Below are 14,143 nucleotides of genomic sequence, written 5' to 3'. Positions count from 1 at the left end.
TTTTGTATATCAAAATTCCTGAGTTCTAGTCTAGCCTTCCAGACCTGCCCAAATCCCTTTTGAGTTGACAAGGATGAATAATGTCAGATATTGACTTTTTTTCCCCCGAGTTTTATAGAAATTCCTGCCTAACAATTGCATCCCTCTGAGCCCTTAACTAGGCTGTGCGGGTTTCCACTTGATTGCGATTGCCTTCTTGGTCGCTTCCCACCCCTCGAGGTTACAGCTATTCACGGGACACCTGAGTAACTGTGAGGTGATGAAGTGTGGCACCTCACATGATACACGCTTTTAAAATAGACAGCGTGACATAATGCAACAGCTATGTGCTGGAAACTATCTCTAGAGCAAAAATGAAGATGGCGGAAAGATAGCCAGTTTAGAATCTAGGCCGATGTGCTGGGGCAAGAAGAGCAAGGTAAAGAAAACTTTCCGTACTTCCATCCTCCACGCCCCTCCCACCCCACCATCCCCCCACCCCCGCTGCCACCCCTGAGAAACAGTTCGGAAGCCCTGCAGTGTTTTGTAAGGTGCCACAGGAGAGAAACAATGCAAGACAAAACGTTAGGGTTTGCTAAAGACACTAGAGCACCCAGGAAAGCTCGTTAGTGAAAAATTAGACTACTCTCTTGACATTCATTTATCCTCCATTTTCAGAAACTTCCAGGTCGATCTCAAATGTTTAAGGATGACAGGCAAGGTTCTCCCCGGTTCCACCAGCAACTTGGTTGTTCTGCTCATCCCCTCTCCTACCAGTAGATGTCAGCACTAACCCTGCTCATTCATTGCAGCGTCTGCCAGAGCAAGCTGAACTCAGGTTATTTGCCCAACAGCCACAGCGTAAGGACAAACAGTGTATCTAAAATGATATTTCTAGGATATAGGCAATTAGACGAGTAACATAAAAATCTGACGAATCTCTTGGTAATTAAGAGACTGGAGGAACTGCCTGCATATGGAGATGGTGAGATGCAAAGTTGAAACCTTGCTCACTTAGAGCAATTTTCTGTTTCTGAAGAAAATAAATGCTTGTTGTTAGACACAAACATTCTTATTTTATTAAATGAAATGTACATCTCAATCCACGATAGCGTTTTTAAAATTTACATTGGTTTATTTATTTGTGTGTAGGTCAGAGAACAATTTGCTGAATAAAATCCCATTCCCTAGACAGGCCGCAATCTATCTCTGGTTGCTTCCAGGTTCTGGATCATGAATAAAACTGCTATCTGCATCCATGGGTGGGCATAAATTTCCAAGTCCTTTGAGTAAACACAAAAGCATGATTGTTGTAAAGTGCGGCTGTGTTTGTTGGAAGCTGCCAAACGTTTAGTCCGCCCACAATGGATGAAGGGCTGCTCTTATCTCTAGTGTGGAGGAATGGGTTTGTACTTGGCCATTCTCATAGAAGCGCTGTAGGATCGCGCTGTTGATTTGATTTGCATTTCCTTAGTGGCAAATCACATAGCATCTCTGTTCATGTGATTGTTTTTCATCTGAATATCTTCTTGGGCCAACTGCTAAAGTCTGCCTACATTTTAATTGTGTTGTTCATTTTCTTACTCTTGACTTTTAAGAGTTCTTGGTGGAATCATGTCAATAAGATAGATGTCTTTAGTGCCCACCTCCTCCCACAAGGACAGCTGAAGCAAAGAATAAATTGTCACGTTCAGACAAACCAAATAAAGGACGGTGTCTGTGACCGTCAGAAGACTGGACCCACCTTGGACACTGACAGGTCTCTGTAGTCCTCCTCATAGGCAGCTGGCCCAGTAGAGAAAGCTGGCCGGAATCTGACAGACCCACTGTCCCCAGAGGAGGAGTTGGTTGGTGTGCCCTGCTTCCCGTGAACAGTGTGGTAACTCTGCTGTGGTACGGTGGAACCAGAACCACGTTAATGAGCCCTCTTCTGGAGACAGGAGCCACGGCACACCTCCACCTCTGCACCGTGCCACCACAGAAACACCCCCACCTGGTGGCCCACCATTCCCACCACCAAACCACTACTTCATCACATTGCTGGTGACTAAACTGCACAGTGGCCGCACCTGCCCCTCCAGCCGCTCTCACTCCTCCCTCGCCTTAGCTAGAGCAGTGCCAGGCACCGAAAGTCTCCGGCTGTAATAGTGGACCCGCTTGCTTTGTGCGACTCTGCCACAGTTCCTTTGCCTAAGCGAACCCTATCGCTAAGCAACTAGGTATGAGTTGTTATGTATTCTTAATGACTTCATGAACTGACCCCTCGCCCTTGTTCAATGCTGGCTTCACACCTAACTTTTCTTATTCAGAATTTGCCTTGTCTGAAATTAATACAGAGGTGTAGAAAGATCTCCTAAAAATTTTGTCTCCACTTATTCTTTTTCTGACTTCCCTTATCTATATCCAGTGTATGGCTTATGTGCTTTTCTTTCTTCCTTTCTCTTTTTTCCCTCTTGGTTTTGGAGACAGGATCTCCCTACACAGCCCTGGCTATGGCTGGGAGAGCTTCCTCTTCTGATCACCACTGGTTTTCCACACAGCACTGTTGAGATGGCAGTCATCTTCATCCCCACTGTCTATAAAATCTGATGGCTTCCTATGGCTTTTATATCACAGCATTGTATGTGAACCAAATTGTGTTACTCAGGGTTATTACTTTACTTAGATGAGAATCAAAGTCTTAATTTTTTTTTAATGTGTATGAGTGTCTTACCGGGATGTGTGTCTGTGTACCACGTGCATGCCTGGTGCCCACGGGGGTCAGAGGAGTCATGTGATTTCCTGGAACTGTATTTACAGATCTTTGTTAGCCACCGTGTGGATGCTGGGAACCAAACTTGGGTTCTGTATAGGGAATGGTGGCGGGCCTTGTCCCACCACCTAGCTAGCTTATCCCCGAAATAATTACACAGAAACTATATTCATTTAAACACTGGCTGGCCCATTATATTTAGCCTCTTACTGGCTAACTCTCACATCTTGATTAACCCATTTCTATTAATGTGTATTACCACTTGACTGTGGCTTACTGGCATGAGTCTAACCAGCATCCGTCTTGGGCAGGAGAAGCATGGCGTCTGCCACACTTCCCTTCTTCCCAGCATTCTGTTCTGTCTACTCCACCTACCTAAGGGCTGCCCTATCAAAAGGCCAAGGCAGCTTCTTTATTCAACCAATGAAATCAACACAAATATAGAAGGACCTCCTACACCAGGGTTCTCTGGAAGAAGAGCTGAGACTTTAACCACAGCCATCTCTCCAGCCCCCAAACAATACCTTTCACAGGAATGCTTGTAAAGTCTCTCCGCCAGTGCATGCTCTCTGCTTACAGGTTTTCTGTGTTGTGCCCATGCCTTCCCACTGGCACAGAGGGACTTTACCATGTGTGGCATGTGTCTGCATTTCCTTCAGACTTCAGGAGACATTTAGCAGCCAGTTCTGGATCATAACAATTTACTCACCGAGGTGGTTCTTACACTGTTACCACGGTGGTCTCACTCGCCCCATGGCTCCCTGGGAAGGACCTCTGCTGCTCCCACCCAGAACTTGACATCCTCTTGTCCTGGGAACTAGAGCCATCTTCCTTCTCTCCACCATGTGGCTTCTCTACAGGAAAAATTTTCAAGTCACCTTGGCCCTTTCTCAGCTCCATTCTCTAATTCCCCTTAGTCCACAGCATGTCTCACCTTCTGTATTTCTATGCTTTGTTGACGTTGTCTGATTTCTGTCTATTTCCAATGCCGTATTTTTTTATTCTTGTTTTTTCTGTGTGATCATTTCATACAGGGTGCCACTATGCGGCCTTGAACCCATGATCCTCTTGCCCTAGCCTCTCATTGAGTGAGTGCCTGGATTGCAAGCATCAACCACCATGCTTGCCATTTGGTGCAGAGGGTTGGGGTTTGCGGGTGTTAAAGTTAACTTTCTTTTGGAGAAAAAAAGGGAATAGTAGCACAGACCAAAATAGCAATTATAAAATAAATACATATAATATATGTATAATACATACACTCCAAATATTTTTTTCCCTACCCACATATTCTAGGTTCCTATATCAAAGATGACAATCCAGCTAATTATTTTTGTCTCCTTAGTGGACTTGTCAAATATTAGCTTAGAATAGTTACTAAATAAAATGAGGTTTCTTTGTTTTCCGAGACAGGGTTTCTCTGTGTAATGGTCCTAGCTGTCCTGGAACTCATTTTGTAGACCAGGTTGGCCTCGAACTCATTGAGATCTGCTTGCCTCTGCCTCCCAAGTGCTGGAATCAAAGGTGTGAAATGAAGTTTTAGTAAAGTAAAAAGCAGCTTAAAAATCTAGTACATTTCCCCCGTTTCTTCTGCACTCATTCTTTTCTTAATAGTTATTAGAGGACCTTGTTTTCTTGGTGTCCTCCATCCCCTGTAGCTTTGCTCTCTTTCTGCCTCTTCTGTGGAAACTATGTATTGCTTTACAGACTTGTGTCCATCCATGTGGAGAGGCCATGCTAATCTTCTCTGCATTCTTCCAGTATATGTGCTGCTGAAGCAAGCACGAAAAAGGATCTCTAGATAAACGTGATTGATGCACATATGACCTCACAGAAGAGAGGGAGCATGCGCAGGGTCTGCATGGGTCTGTATTGCACGGGGTCCTAGAGCTGGAAGGAGTGGACACATGCCCTCATCTCTAGTCCAGAAGCTATCTCCAGCTGATAACCACCTACAAATGAAAATTTAGTTTCCTCCTAGGGACTCCCACTAGGGAAACAAACTGCTTTTAAGGGTAAGCTGCATGCCCAGCATAGATGATCAGCAGAAAATGAACTCAGTGGCATCTTTGCAGGTTCCTTACTTCATAAAATTATGTCAGAACTCTTTCTTTAACACAACACAAAACAAAACAAAAAAATGTATCGTTTTTATTTTTATTCTCATTTTATTTTACTTACATATTTTTCTTCTCTCTTTTTACCTCACAGGTCCCTAGATTAATATGGCTTCCAGTTTAGTGTTTTTATGAGATTCCTAAGTGCAAACGGGTGGGTCTGTGTTTCTTGTGCCTTCTCAGTTCTTTTCCTTCTGTTTGTTTGCTTTATCTAATTCTGATGTGTTGGTTTTATTTTATCATATTATGTTTTATTGTAATCCCACGGAAGCCTGCTTGTTTTCTAGCAAAAGACAGAAAAGGGATAGATGAGGATGGAAGAGAGACCCGGAGGAACTGGGAGGAGTAGAGGGAACTATAATCCGAATACAGTGTGTGAGAAAAAAAAATTCAATAAAAGGAAAAGGGCAAAGAGTAATTATTAGGTAAGACTCAAAGTTTGCTGCTCACAGAATTTTGGGGAGATGCTGGCTTACCACAGCTGCATGAAACTCTCCCTAGAGAGTCTCTACAGCCCTTCATTCCGATTCCATTTTGTCCAGACGTCTAGCTAACACAGGACTCTGGAACCCATCTTTCAAGGAGCTCCACATCATCTAACTTCACAACCCACATCTCTGCCTCTGCACCCCACAGTAGGGCTGCATGTTGTTTTAAGGGCCAACTTACTCTTGACTACTGTAGTGGTTTAAAAGAAAATGGCTCCCAAAGGGAGTGGCACTATTAGGAGGTGTGGCTTTGTTGGAGGAAGTATGTCACTGTGGGGGCGGGCTTTGAGTTCTCCTCTGCTCAAGTTATACCCAGTGGCATAGTTAACTTCCTGTTGGCTGTGGATCAAGATGTAGAACTCTCAGCTCTTTCTCCACCACCCTGACTGCTTGCATGGCACCATGTCCTGCCATGGTGATAATGGGCTAAACCTCTGCACTGTAAGCTACTTGATTAAATGTTTTCCTTTTTAGGAGTTTCCTTGGTTATGGTGTCTCTTCACAACAATAGAAGCCCCAACTAAAATAACTACTTACATGGAGTGGAAATTATACCTGAAATGTCTTTCCCAATAAATGCTTTCTTGTGATGATGTCGGCTGGTAACTGTTCAGTAACTTGGCCTCAGTCTACCCAATCATGTTGTTCAGCTAACTTTCAGAGTCTTTTACTGATCTCACTCTGTTTGTCTTTGGACATTTTATTGCTTGTTTTATAACTCCACCCACTGAAACAGTAGCATGCCTGTCAAACAAATCAAAAGTAAAAAAAGCCATAAGTACATATTCAGTGTTCATTGTTAAATCTCCCAGCAAACTGGGTCAGAAACGCCACACTCCAGTAGAATTTTCACATCTCGGCTACTGTGACATAACAAGAAATAATTTGGGTCTTTGTCTCCGTTTACTCTCCATATCCCTTTTCTGGAGCATAGCTCCCCACACATGAATGTTTGGAAATGAAAAGCATCTTTATGTACAGCAAAGAAGTGACTGACAGCGAAGGTCCCAGATGGTTAACAGGTGTGGTGGTTCAAATGGGAACACTCCCCATAGGCTACTGGATCCCAGGTGGTGATGTTGTTTGGGGAGGCAGAGGAGGTGTGGCCTTGCTGGCGGCTGTATGTCACTGGACAGAGGCTCTGGGAGTTTAAAGACGCATGCCATTTCGAGTTTATTCTCTTTGCTTTGTGTTTGCTGTGCAGGATATGACCTCTCAGCCTCTGCTCCAGGTGCCATGCCTGCCTGCTGCCAGGCTTCCCCGCCATGATGACGATGAATTCCTGGAAGGCCAGATTACCCCTTCCTTTTATAAGGTTGTCTTGGTGGTGATGTTTTATCACAACAATGGATAAGTAACCAAGCCACCAGGGAACCAACTATTGATTAGAGATTCCCTGACCTGAAGGAGCTGAGGGTTAATGAATAACTATTGATCATCATCTGTGATTTGATTAAGCTTTATTATGCATTGGTGCTTCTGCAAATACCCCAAGAGGACCCGGAGACTTAGTGCCCATTTCCCCATATCTTACCACTGGCGTCTCTGTCTGAATGCTATATCCCTTTGTAATAAGTGGGTAGATGTAAGTAAGCTGTTAAGTTCTGTGGGCCATTCTAGAAACTGTCTGCACCTGAAGCAGGGATCATGAGAAGTTCTAACATATAGCTGGTTGGTCAGAAGTTCTGAATCCCTAAATAGCAATTAGCATTTGAATTATGTCAGAGCCTTGAACCCTTAAATTCTGGGGTCTGACTCTAACTCCAGTAGATAGTGCCGGAATCTAATTAAATTATATGACACGCTGCTGGAGGTGAGCCAGAGACCTGCCTCCTGTGTACACCACCCGTGCACCATATGGCCTCAAAAGGGATGTGCTAAGTGGCAAGGTGCCTGCGTGAGACAAGGAAAAGGTTCTTTCTTTCTACTACTACAGGTAGTTGGCTTCTAGCAACCAGTCTGGGCTTATACAATGAACTACTCTTACTATTATTTGGTGATATCTTGATGGTTCCAGAAGGAATGAGACAAACACCACTTGGTATTAGGTAAAGGAAGATAAGATGAATTCAAAGGAAGCCAGAACGTTCTAGCAGCCCCTGTGAATGGCCAGGTCCTCTCTCAGTAGCTAGTGATTATACTTTGGTGGTTTCCACTTCTTAGCACAGAGGATTTGCTCCTGACCTGTTTAGCTAAGCTTAAGTTCACTTTCTCTGTTGTGCTTCGGGAACACATGTGGCTAATTGCTTCTAGCTATTCTTAGGGTCCAGGGAGTCTGTCTTGACAAGATGCCTTTGCTGTCACTCAATTCACAGCTAATTGGGAGCCTTTCATTTATAACCAATTATAACAGTTAATTAAGCTTCAATAACTTGATTTTTCAAAACCTTTTTTATAGGATGAATAGGAAGTCAATTTAATAAAAAAAACAATGTCTTCTTTCTCTCCTATTATCTATAGCTTCATTGTAGAAGAGACTCTGAAATATGAAAACTGCTTATTTTCTTGTTTTGTGAATTTGCGAAGGGCTTTTCAAATTCTTTAAGTGATTTTCTTCTGAGCCATTTTAGGCTGTTCATTTAAATTTCACAGATATTCATTGAATCCCACTGTAGACTCCTAGCAGGGACTTCACTAAGAGTAGAGCACACTGTTTCTGACATTGAGCTGATTAAGTCATGAAGCAGGAGAGCATTTACATAATTATTATAGGGAACAAATCTATTAATACATTTAAAATACAGCATCTACTGCAGGAGATGCAACGCTAAGGGAACAGTGACAGTTGGCTGGAGAGAGTGTAGGGTGTATTAGATTCAGGGACGAAGGCAGAAGAAAGGGAAGACTTCTCACAGGAAGAGAGAAGTATGAGGGTCAAGAGGGCAGTTTAGGTAGACAGAACAATGCTGGCAAGGGAGTGGGATGGGGTAGGGTAGACCCCTTGGGGGACCTGGCTCAGCTAGGCATTGGACCATATGAAGGAAAATGATTGAGCCTGCCCCTTGTCTTCTGACATGAGCACACATTGCGTTCATGGCAATCATCATGTGCTTGACACTCCAAGGACCCTCCAAAGAGCCACAGGGACCTTCTGCACAGTGATGCTATTGTCAGCATGGTGCTCAGAGAAACGCTTGGGTGGCGTTGCTTACGAGGATGGTTTCAGGTTGTCATAACATGCAAGGACATTAGCGCAGCTGAGCAGGTGGCCGGCTATGGGACAAACGAAGCCCTTCTAAGAGGGAAGAATAGTGTCTACATTTTAAGTGGCTGAAATTTTCAAAAGAAGGATAATATTTTGTGACATTTAAAAATTGTATGATACTCAAATAATAGCACATGAAGCAAATATTGAACCCCTGCTGTATGCCAAGCCCAATTTCAGGCTTCTGTGACATAAAACAGGATATCTGCTACTCTGGGCTGTGTTCACTCTTATGGAGAATGATGTCTCTATTTTTTTCTTATCTGCCCTGGTTTTTCTCCTATGCTGAGGGAAATTATTGTTAGACTCAATTGTAATGATCTTGCATTGGAGTTGATATATGCTAAATCAAGTTGATCTTCCTCCAGCACGACAGTCCCGTAACTCCTCCCTCCCCCTATCAGCTAGAGTTGGATGTGAACCCGCTAAGATTATTATTGACTTTAGGGAGGGAAACCAGGCAATTTTATCTCAGGTAACAACTGATCTAATTTGTCCAAATTTGTCTACAGACTTTAGTCATGGAAAATGTGGAGAATCTTTCTTAAGTACAGATTGCCAACAGAAGCTGCCTACTCTCTACAAATTCTAATGGGTTCTCTGTAAGGGAGTCCCAAACACACATTGTAAACACACAAGGTAAAAAGTAACATAAAGACATCTTTAAAGTCTTTAATAAAGTTTACAGAGAACCCTTTCTGCACAAAACTGCTTTCATATTATATTTACTTATTTTTCATTGATTTTAAGTGATCAGACAAAGTAATGGGATTCATGATATCATCTACATGTATATAAGTAACGTTTGGTAGACGTACTCCTTATTTTTAGTCTAGAGATATTTTCTATTTTGTTTTCTTCCTTGATTTAAATATGAAGTATGTCCCCTTGGAGGAAAAAAATGGACATGAATCATGCAAGGTAGAAATGAACCTAAGAACAATTGTCTGCCATCGTCCAATACAGCGAGACTCAGTGTGGTGATAAATTTAGATCATGGCTGTGATGCCTTTGGGAGGAGGCCTGGGACACTCCTGAGAGAGGTGTGCACCACAGAAAGAGAAGGACTTGACGTGGGTGTGGATGACCTCACCCACACGGGGTGGGCAGAGTGAGGGGAGAAGAAAAGCTGAGTGTTGAAGGGAAGAAATCACACATTTCAGATCAGAAAAGAAAGAAATTCCTAAATCATGGCCTGAGAAGGCACTGTGGGGTCAGAGGGAAGCTGAGAACTTGGCATGCTGCTAAGGTCAGCAGGAGAGAATGCTGAAGGGCAAGTCCCTGGTCTCAAGAGTCTGTCCTGAGATCTGATGTAGGGGAAACCTGAGAAGCATTTTCTGGATTAGCAACGAGGAATGAAGAGGTCACAATTCCAAACCAGGTTCCCACTGGCATGCTCATGCAGTCAGAATGTGGTGAGCAGGAAGTAAGGAAGTGGATGGCGAGGACACATGGTGTCAGGGAAAGCCGTGAGCTTTCCACATACCTATTATGTCGCAGGAGTGAGAAAGAAATTGGCAAGATGTCAAGTCTTGCCCCCATGAAAGCATAAAAAGGTGGTAGCAAGGTGAATTAAAGGCCGCTGGGATTTTCAGAGGAAGAAATGCAAGGATAATTTTTTTTAGAAAAGACTAGAAAGTATCTAGTTAGAGCTATAGCTGGGATATCATGTGGTTTGATCTGAATTTAGAAAAATTAGCAAGATTAGATAGCTAAGGCACTTAAGGAAGGAAATCTGGAAGTAGTAACCTTGAGGAGGACACTTCCTGACATGGCGTGTTTCCTTGTTATTTAAAGATCTTCTGGTCCATTTCTTCTGCCTTCCACCTCTGTGCCCATCTCTGAGCTTCCCGTGGTGTCATGCTGGGCCAGAGTGTCCAGAGGTTCACCACCTCCATGGTTCATCACAGCCACCAGGAGGAGGGCCCGGGAAAGAATTTGCCATTTTCAGTGGAAAACAAGTGGCTGTTACTGGCGATGATGACTGTGTACTTTGGATCTGGATTTGCTGCTCCTTTCTTCATTGTAAGGCACCGCTTCTTAAAAAATGAGGATATTTAATTCATCCCTTTAGCAGAATGAAATTTGTTTAGGAGATGTGATCTGAAAATTGGATTAAACTCTTGAACTCTTATTACTAAATAAAATTTTAAATAAATGTGTGACTTAAAAAAAAGATCTGGTCCATCTGGTCTTCAGAGCCCTTCCCAGCAACACAGTACAAACCCATCACTTACAGTCTCTTCTTTACACAGCTGAACGTTTGGAAATGTTTCCACTCAGGAACACCTAGCACATTAAAATTCCTTTTGAGTCAGCTTTGTAAAGTCTTAGCATTTACGTCAACCTGTACTAAGTTGCTGTCTTAGGGTTTCTATTGCTGTAAAGAAACACCATGGCCATAACAACTCTTATGAAGGAAAACATTTAATTGAGGCTGGATTATAGTTTCTGAGATTTAATCCATCATCATCATAGTGGGAAGCATGGCAGCATGCAGACAGACATGGTGCTAGAAAAGTAGCTGAAAGTTCTATATCTTGATCCACAGGCAACAGGAAGTAGGCTGTGTCCTACACTGAGGGTAGCTTGAGCATATGAGACCTTAAAGCCTGCCTCCACAGTAACATGCTTCCTTCAACAAGACCACATCAACTCCAACAAGTACATGCTTCCTAATAATGTCACTACCCATAGGCCAAACATTCAAACATGTAAGGCTGTTGGGGTCATTCAAACCACCTCTGCTGCATTTCTGGGTAAATATCCACAGAGACAGAGACATGGGCAGGAAATATGGACTACTGCCAAGCCTAGATGTGCAACATGCACAAGGTGGGTCTTTAGTTTTGTCCATAGGTGTACCTTTTTTAAAAATATCATTCAGTTTCTAGCCTTTTATGTTTTGAAACCTATTGTAAATGTTAGCCCTCTCTATTAAGTTTATTCTTTCACAATAGGACCTTGAAGAGAACAAATTTTATTTTTGAAAATAGTCTATGAAAATATCAATAAAGAAGAAAATGACATGAGCATGTGTACACATGCGTGGCGCAGGATAATTCTGTATTCTGTCAAATATGTTTTAAATAAACTCTGATTGGCCAGTAGCCAGGCAGGAAGTATAGGAGGGACAATCAGACAGGAAGTAGAGGTGGGGCAATGAGAACAGACAGAAGTATTCTGAAAAAAAGGGAGCTCTTAAGGCAGTCCTGTCCAGACACTGAAGAAGCAGGATGTGACCTGCCCCACTGAAAAAGGTACTGAGCCATGTGGCTAACATATACTAGAACAATGGATTAATATAAGTTATAAAGCTAATAAGAAGCCAGAGCTAATGGGCCAATCAGTTTATAACTTATGGAGACCTCTGTGTGATTTTCTCTGGAACTAAACAACTAGGGGACCTGGCGGGACAGAAACCCCAACAAACAGGCCCTCATGTTACGTGTGTGTGTGTGTGTGTGATTCCTGATTGCCCATCAGAGCATGGTTTTACATACATACACATAAAAGTACTCCATCCACTGGGTGAGGAGGCACATGCCTTTTAATCCCAGCACTTGTAAATCCCAGCAGAAGTAAATAGATCTCTGTGAGGCCCAATCTATAGAGAGTGTTTCAGGACAGCCAGGGCTGTATAAAGAAATTTGTTGCTGGGTCACTCTTCTCTGTCTCTTCAGTCCCCTGGACTGGTTTCTCTACCTATTGGGTCCTGCTTGCTAGTTCCCACAGCTGCTTATGAAATAATCACTCTGAGGTTTGTCAGTTACAATTATTTGGGCAATGTCTTAGGCTTCTTACTGGCTAGCTCTAAGCATAAAATTAACTAATTTCTATAGTTTATAATTTACCATGAGGCTTGTGGCTTATTACCTCACATCTTGCTTCTCTGGCGTCTGGCGTCTCCCTGATGCTGCCTTTTCTTTCTCTCTGTATCTTTGCTTGGACTTCCCACCTAGCCTTACTCTGCTGAGCCATTTACCAAAACAGCTTTATTCATCAACCAGTAAAAGCAACACATATGCAGAAGGACCTCCCACACCAACCCTGTCTGTGTGATCTGTGACTTCTGAAGAAGCTTTCTGAATAGTTTGTTTATTTGGTCTGCTGTAATGAAATATCCCTGACTATGTAAATTACGAACAAGAAAAAGAAGCTGTGAAGTCCACGGTCAGGGTTCTGACATCTTCAGTGTCTAGTGAGGGCTCACCTCTTAAATAAAGATGTCTTTCCTGCCCTGCCTTGGTGGAAGGAGCATGCTGGCTCCCTGGCATCACAAATAAGCCATTTACCTCTTTACCTTCCAACTTCCTAATTGTCTAATGTCCCCACCATGAGGGTCAGGATTTCAACATATAACCTTCAGAGTATACAAACGTTCAGTCTGCCGTATTCTTCTCGTGACCCCCAAACTCCTGTCTTTGTCCCAGTATCCTCAAAAGTATTAAGCCATTCCAGCGTCAGCTCAAAGTTCGAAGTTCACAGTCTCTAATGTCACCTAAATTAGTGAGACAAAATGGAGGCTGGATTGGTTTTGCGCTAAAGCGCCTTTCCGTTATGAGCATGTGAAATCAAACACGTTGCGTATTTCTAAAACACAGCGATGGGAAAGTCCCGTTCCAAACAAGAGACGTGGCAAAGAAGAAACAATGGGCCAGGTCTCCCGGAGACCAAACCTCACAGTTGAAGAATGATCTTCTTTAGCTCTGTGTTCTGCCTTCCAGGCCCCCTGGGCCTGTAATGCCGCCTTCCACCTGTTCCATGACCTTGGCAGCTGCCCTTCTGCCACAGCAGGGCCTGACTCTCCTGGTGTAGCCCCACACCAGGGCTTCAGATCAAAGTCTAAGAGTTCCTTAGGAACGTGCTCATTCACCATTGGTTTTGTCTAGAATCTCTGGGGTGGTCTCATTCCTAAGGTTGCAATCATCCCAATAGCAGATTCTCTCTGGGATTTTACACTCAGGACCTAGGATGAGCAGCCCCAGTGTTTTCTGAACTGTCCTGAGGTCATTCTGTGTCTTGCTACATCTTTGCATCTGTTTGATGGATGACTAATATCGGAAGGTCACGTGACCATACCATCTCTTTCTTCTGTTTCCCCATTAATAACATGTCTGTTCTCAAATCTTTTTGTTTAACTTCTTAAATTCTGCTATCACAGAGGGGACCAAGGCATTCCTTCAACACTTAGCCGTCCCCTCAAACAAATATCCAATTTAGTGGTTCAGAAATTCTACCTTCTATAAAAGGTTAAGGACTTGAATATATTTCAACTAAGTTCTTCTTCACTTCTACATGTGGCCTCCTTGTACCAAATATTCTTTAAAAATGTATTTATTTAATTTGTTTTATCTGTTTGCTTACCATGTGCCTGCCTGATGTCCAAGGAGTTCCCTGATGTCCCCCGGAGCTGGAGCTGGAGTGACAGCTGGTTGACAGCTACCATGTGAGGGCTAAGGGTTGAACCAGGTCCTCTGGGAGATCGGCCAGTGCTCTTGACTGCTGTGCCATCTCTCCAGCTCCTCCACACTTCTTTGAAAATTTTAAAAGATATTCTTTAAGAAGATAGATGGCTTTTCCATTGTCGCTCCCACTTTCTCTC

At 43.2% G+C, this 14,143-nt stretch overlaps 1 protein-coding gene and 1 pseudogene across 1 annotated transcript; one reads left to right on the top strand and one right to left on the bottom strand.

The window, feature by feature from the left end:
* Window positions 1-4,413: 4,413 nt before the first annotated feature.
* LOC121441525 lies at window positions 4,414-4,513 on the bottom strand (annotated as a pseudogene).
* A 5,885-nt stretch (window positions 4,514-10,398) lies between these two features.
* Window positions 10,399-10,599, top strand: LOC121441397 (cytochrome c oxidase subunit 7C, mitochondrial-like). The gene has a single exon (XM_041642530.1). It carries the CDS (start codon window positions 10,399-10,401, stop codon window positions 10,597-10,599), a length of 201 nt encoding a protein of 66 aa, XP_041498464.1.
* Window positions 10,600-14,143: the final 3,544 nt, after the last annotated feature.

The sequence above is a fragment of the Microtus oregoni genome, unplaced genomic scaffold (assembly GCF_018167655.1).
Source record: "Microtus oregoni isolate MIOR12 unplaced genomic scaffold, Mior012 000077F_ref0000221, whole genome shotgun sequence".
Lineage (NCBI taxonomy): Eukaryota > Metazoa > Chordata > Mammalia > Rodentia > Cricetidae > Microtus > Microtus oregoni.
Note: the sequence above shows the minus strand (reverse complement) of the source record. Positions and strands in the feature narration are given on the sequence as shown.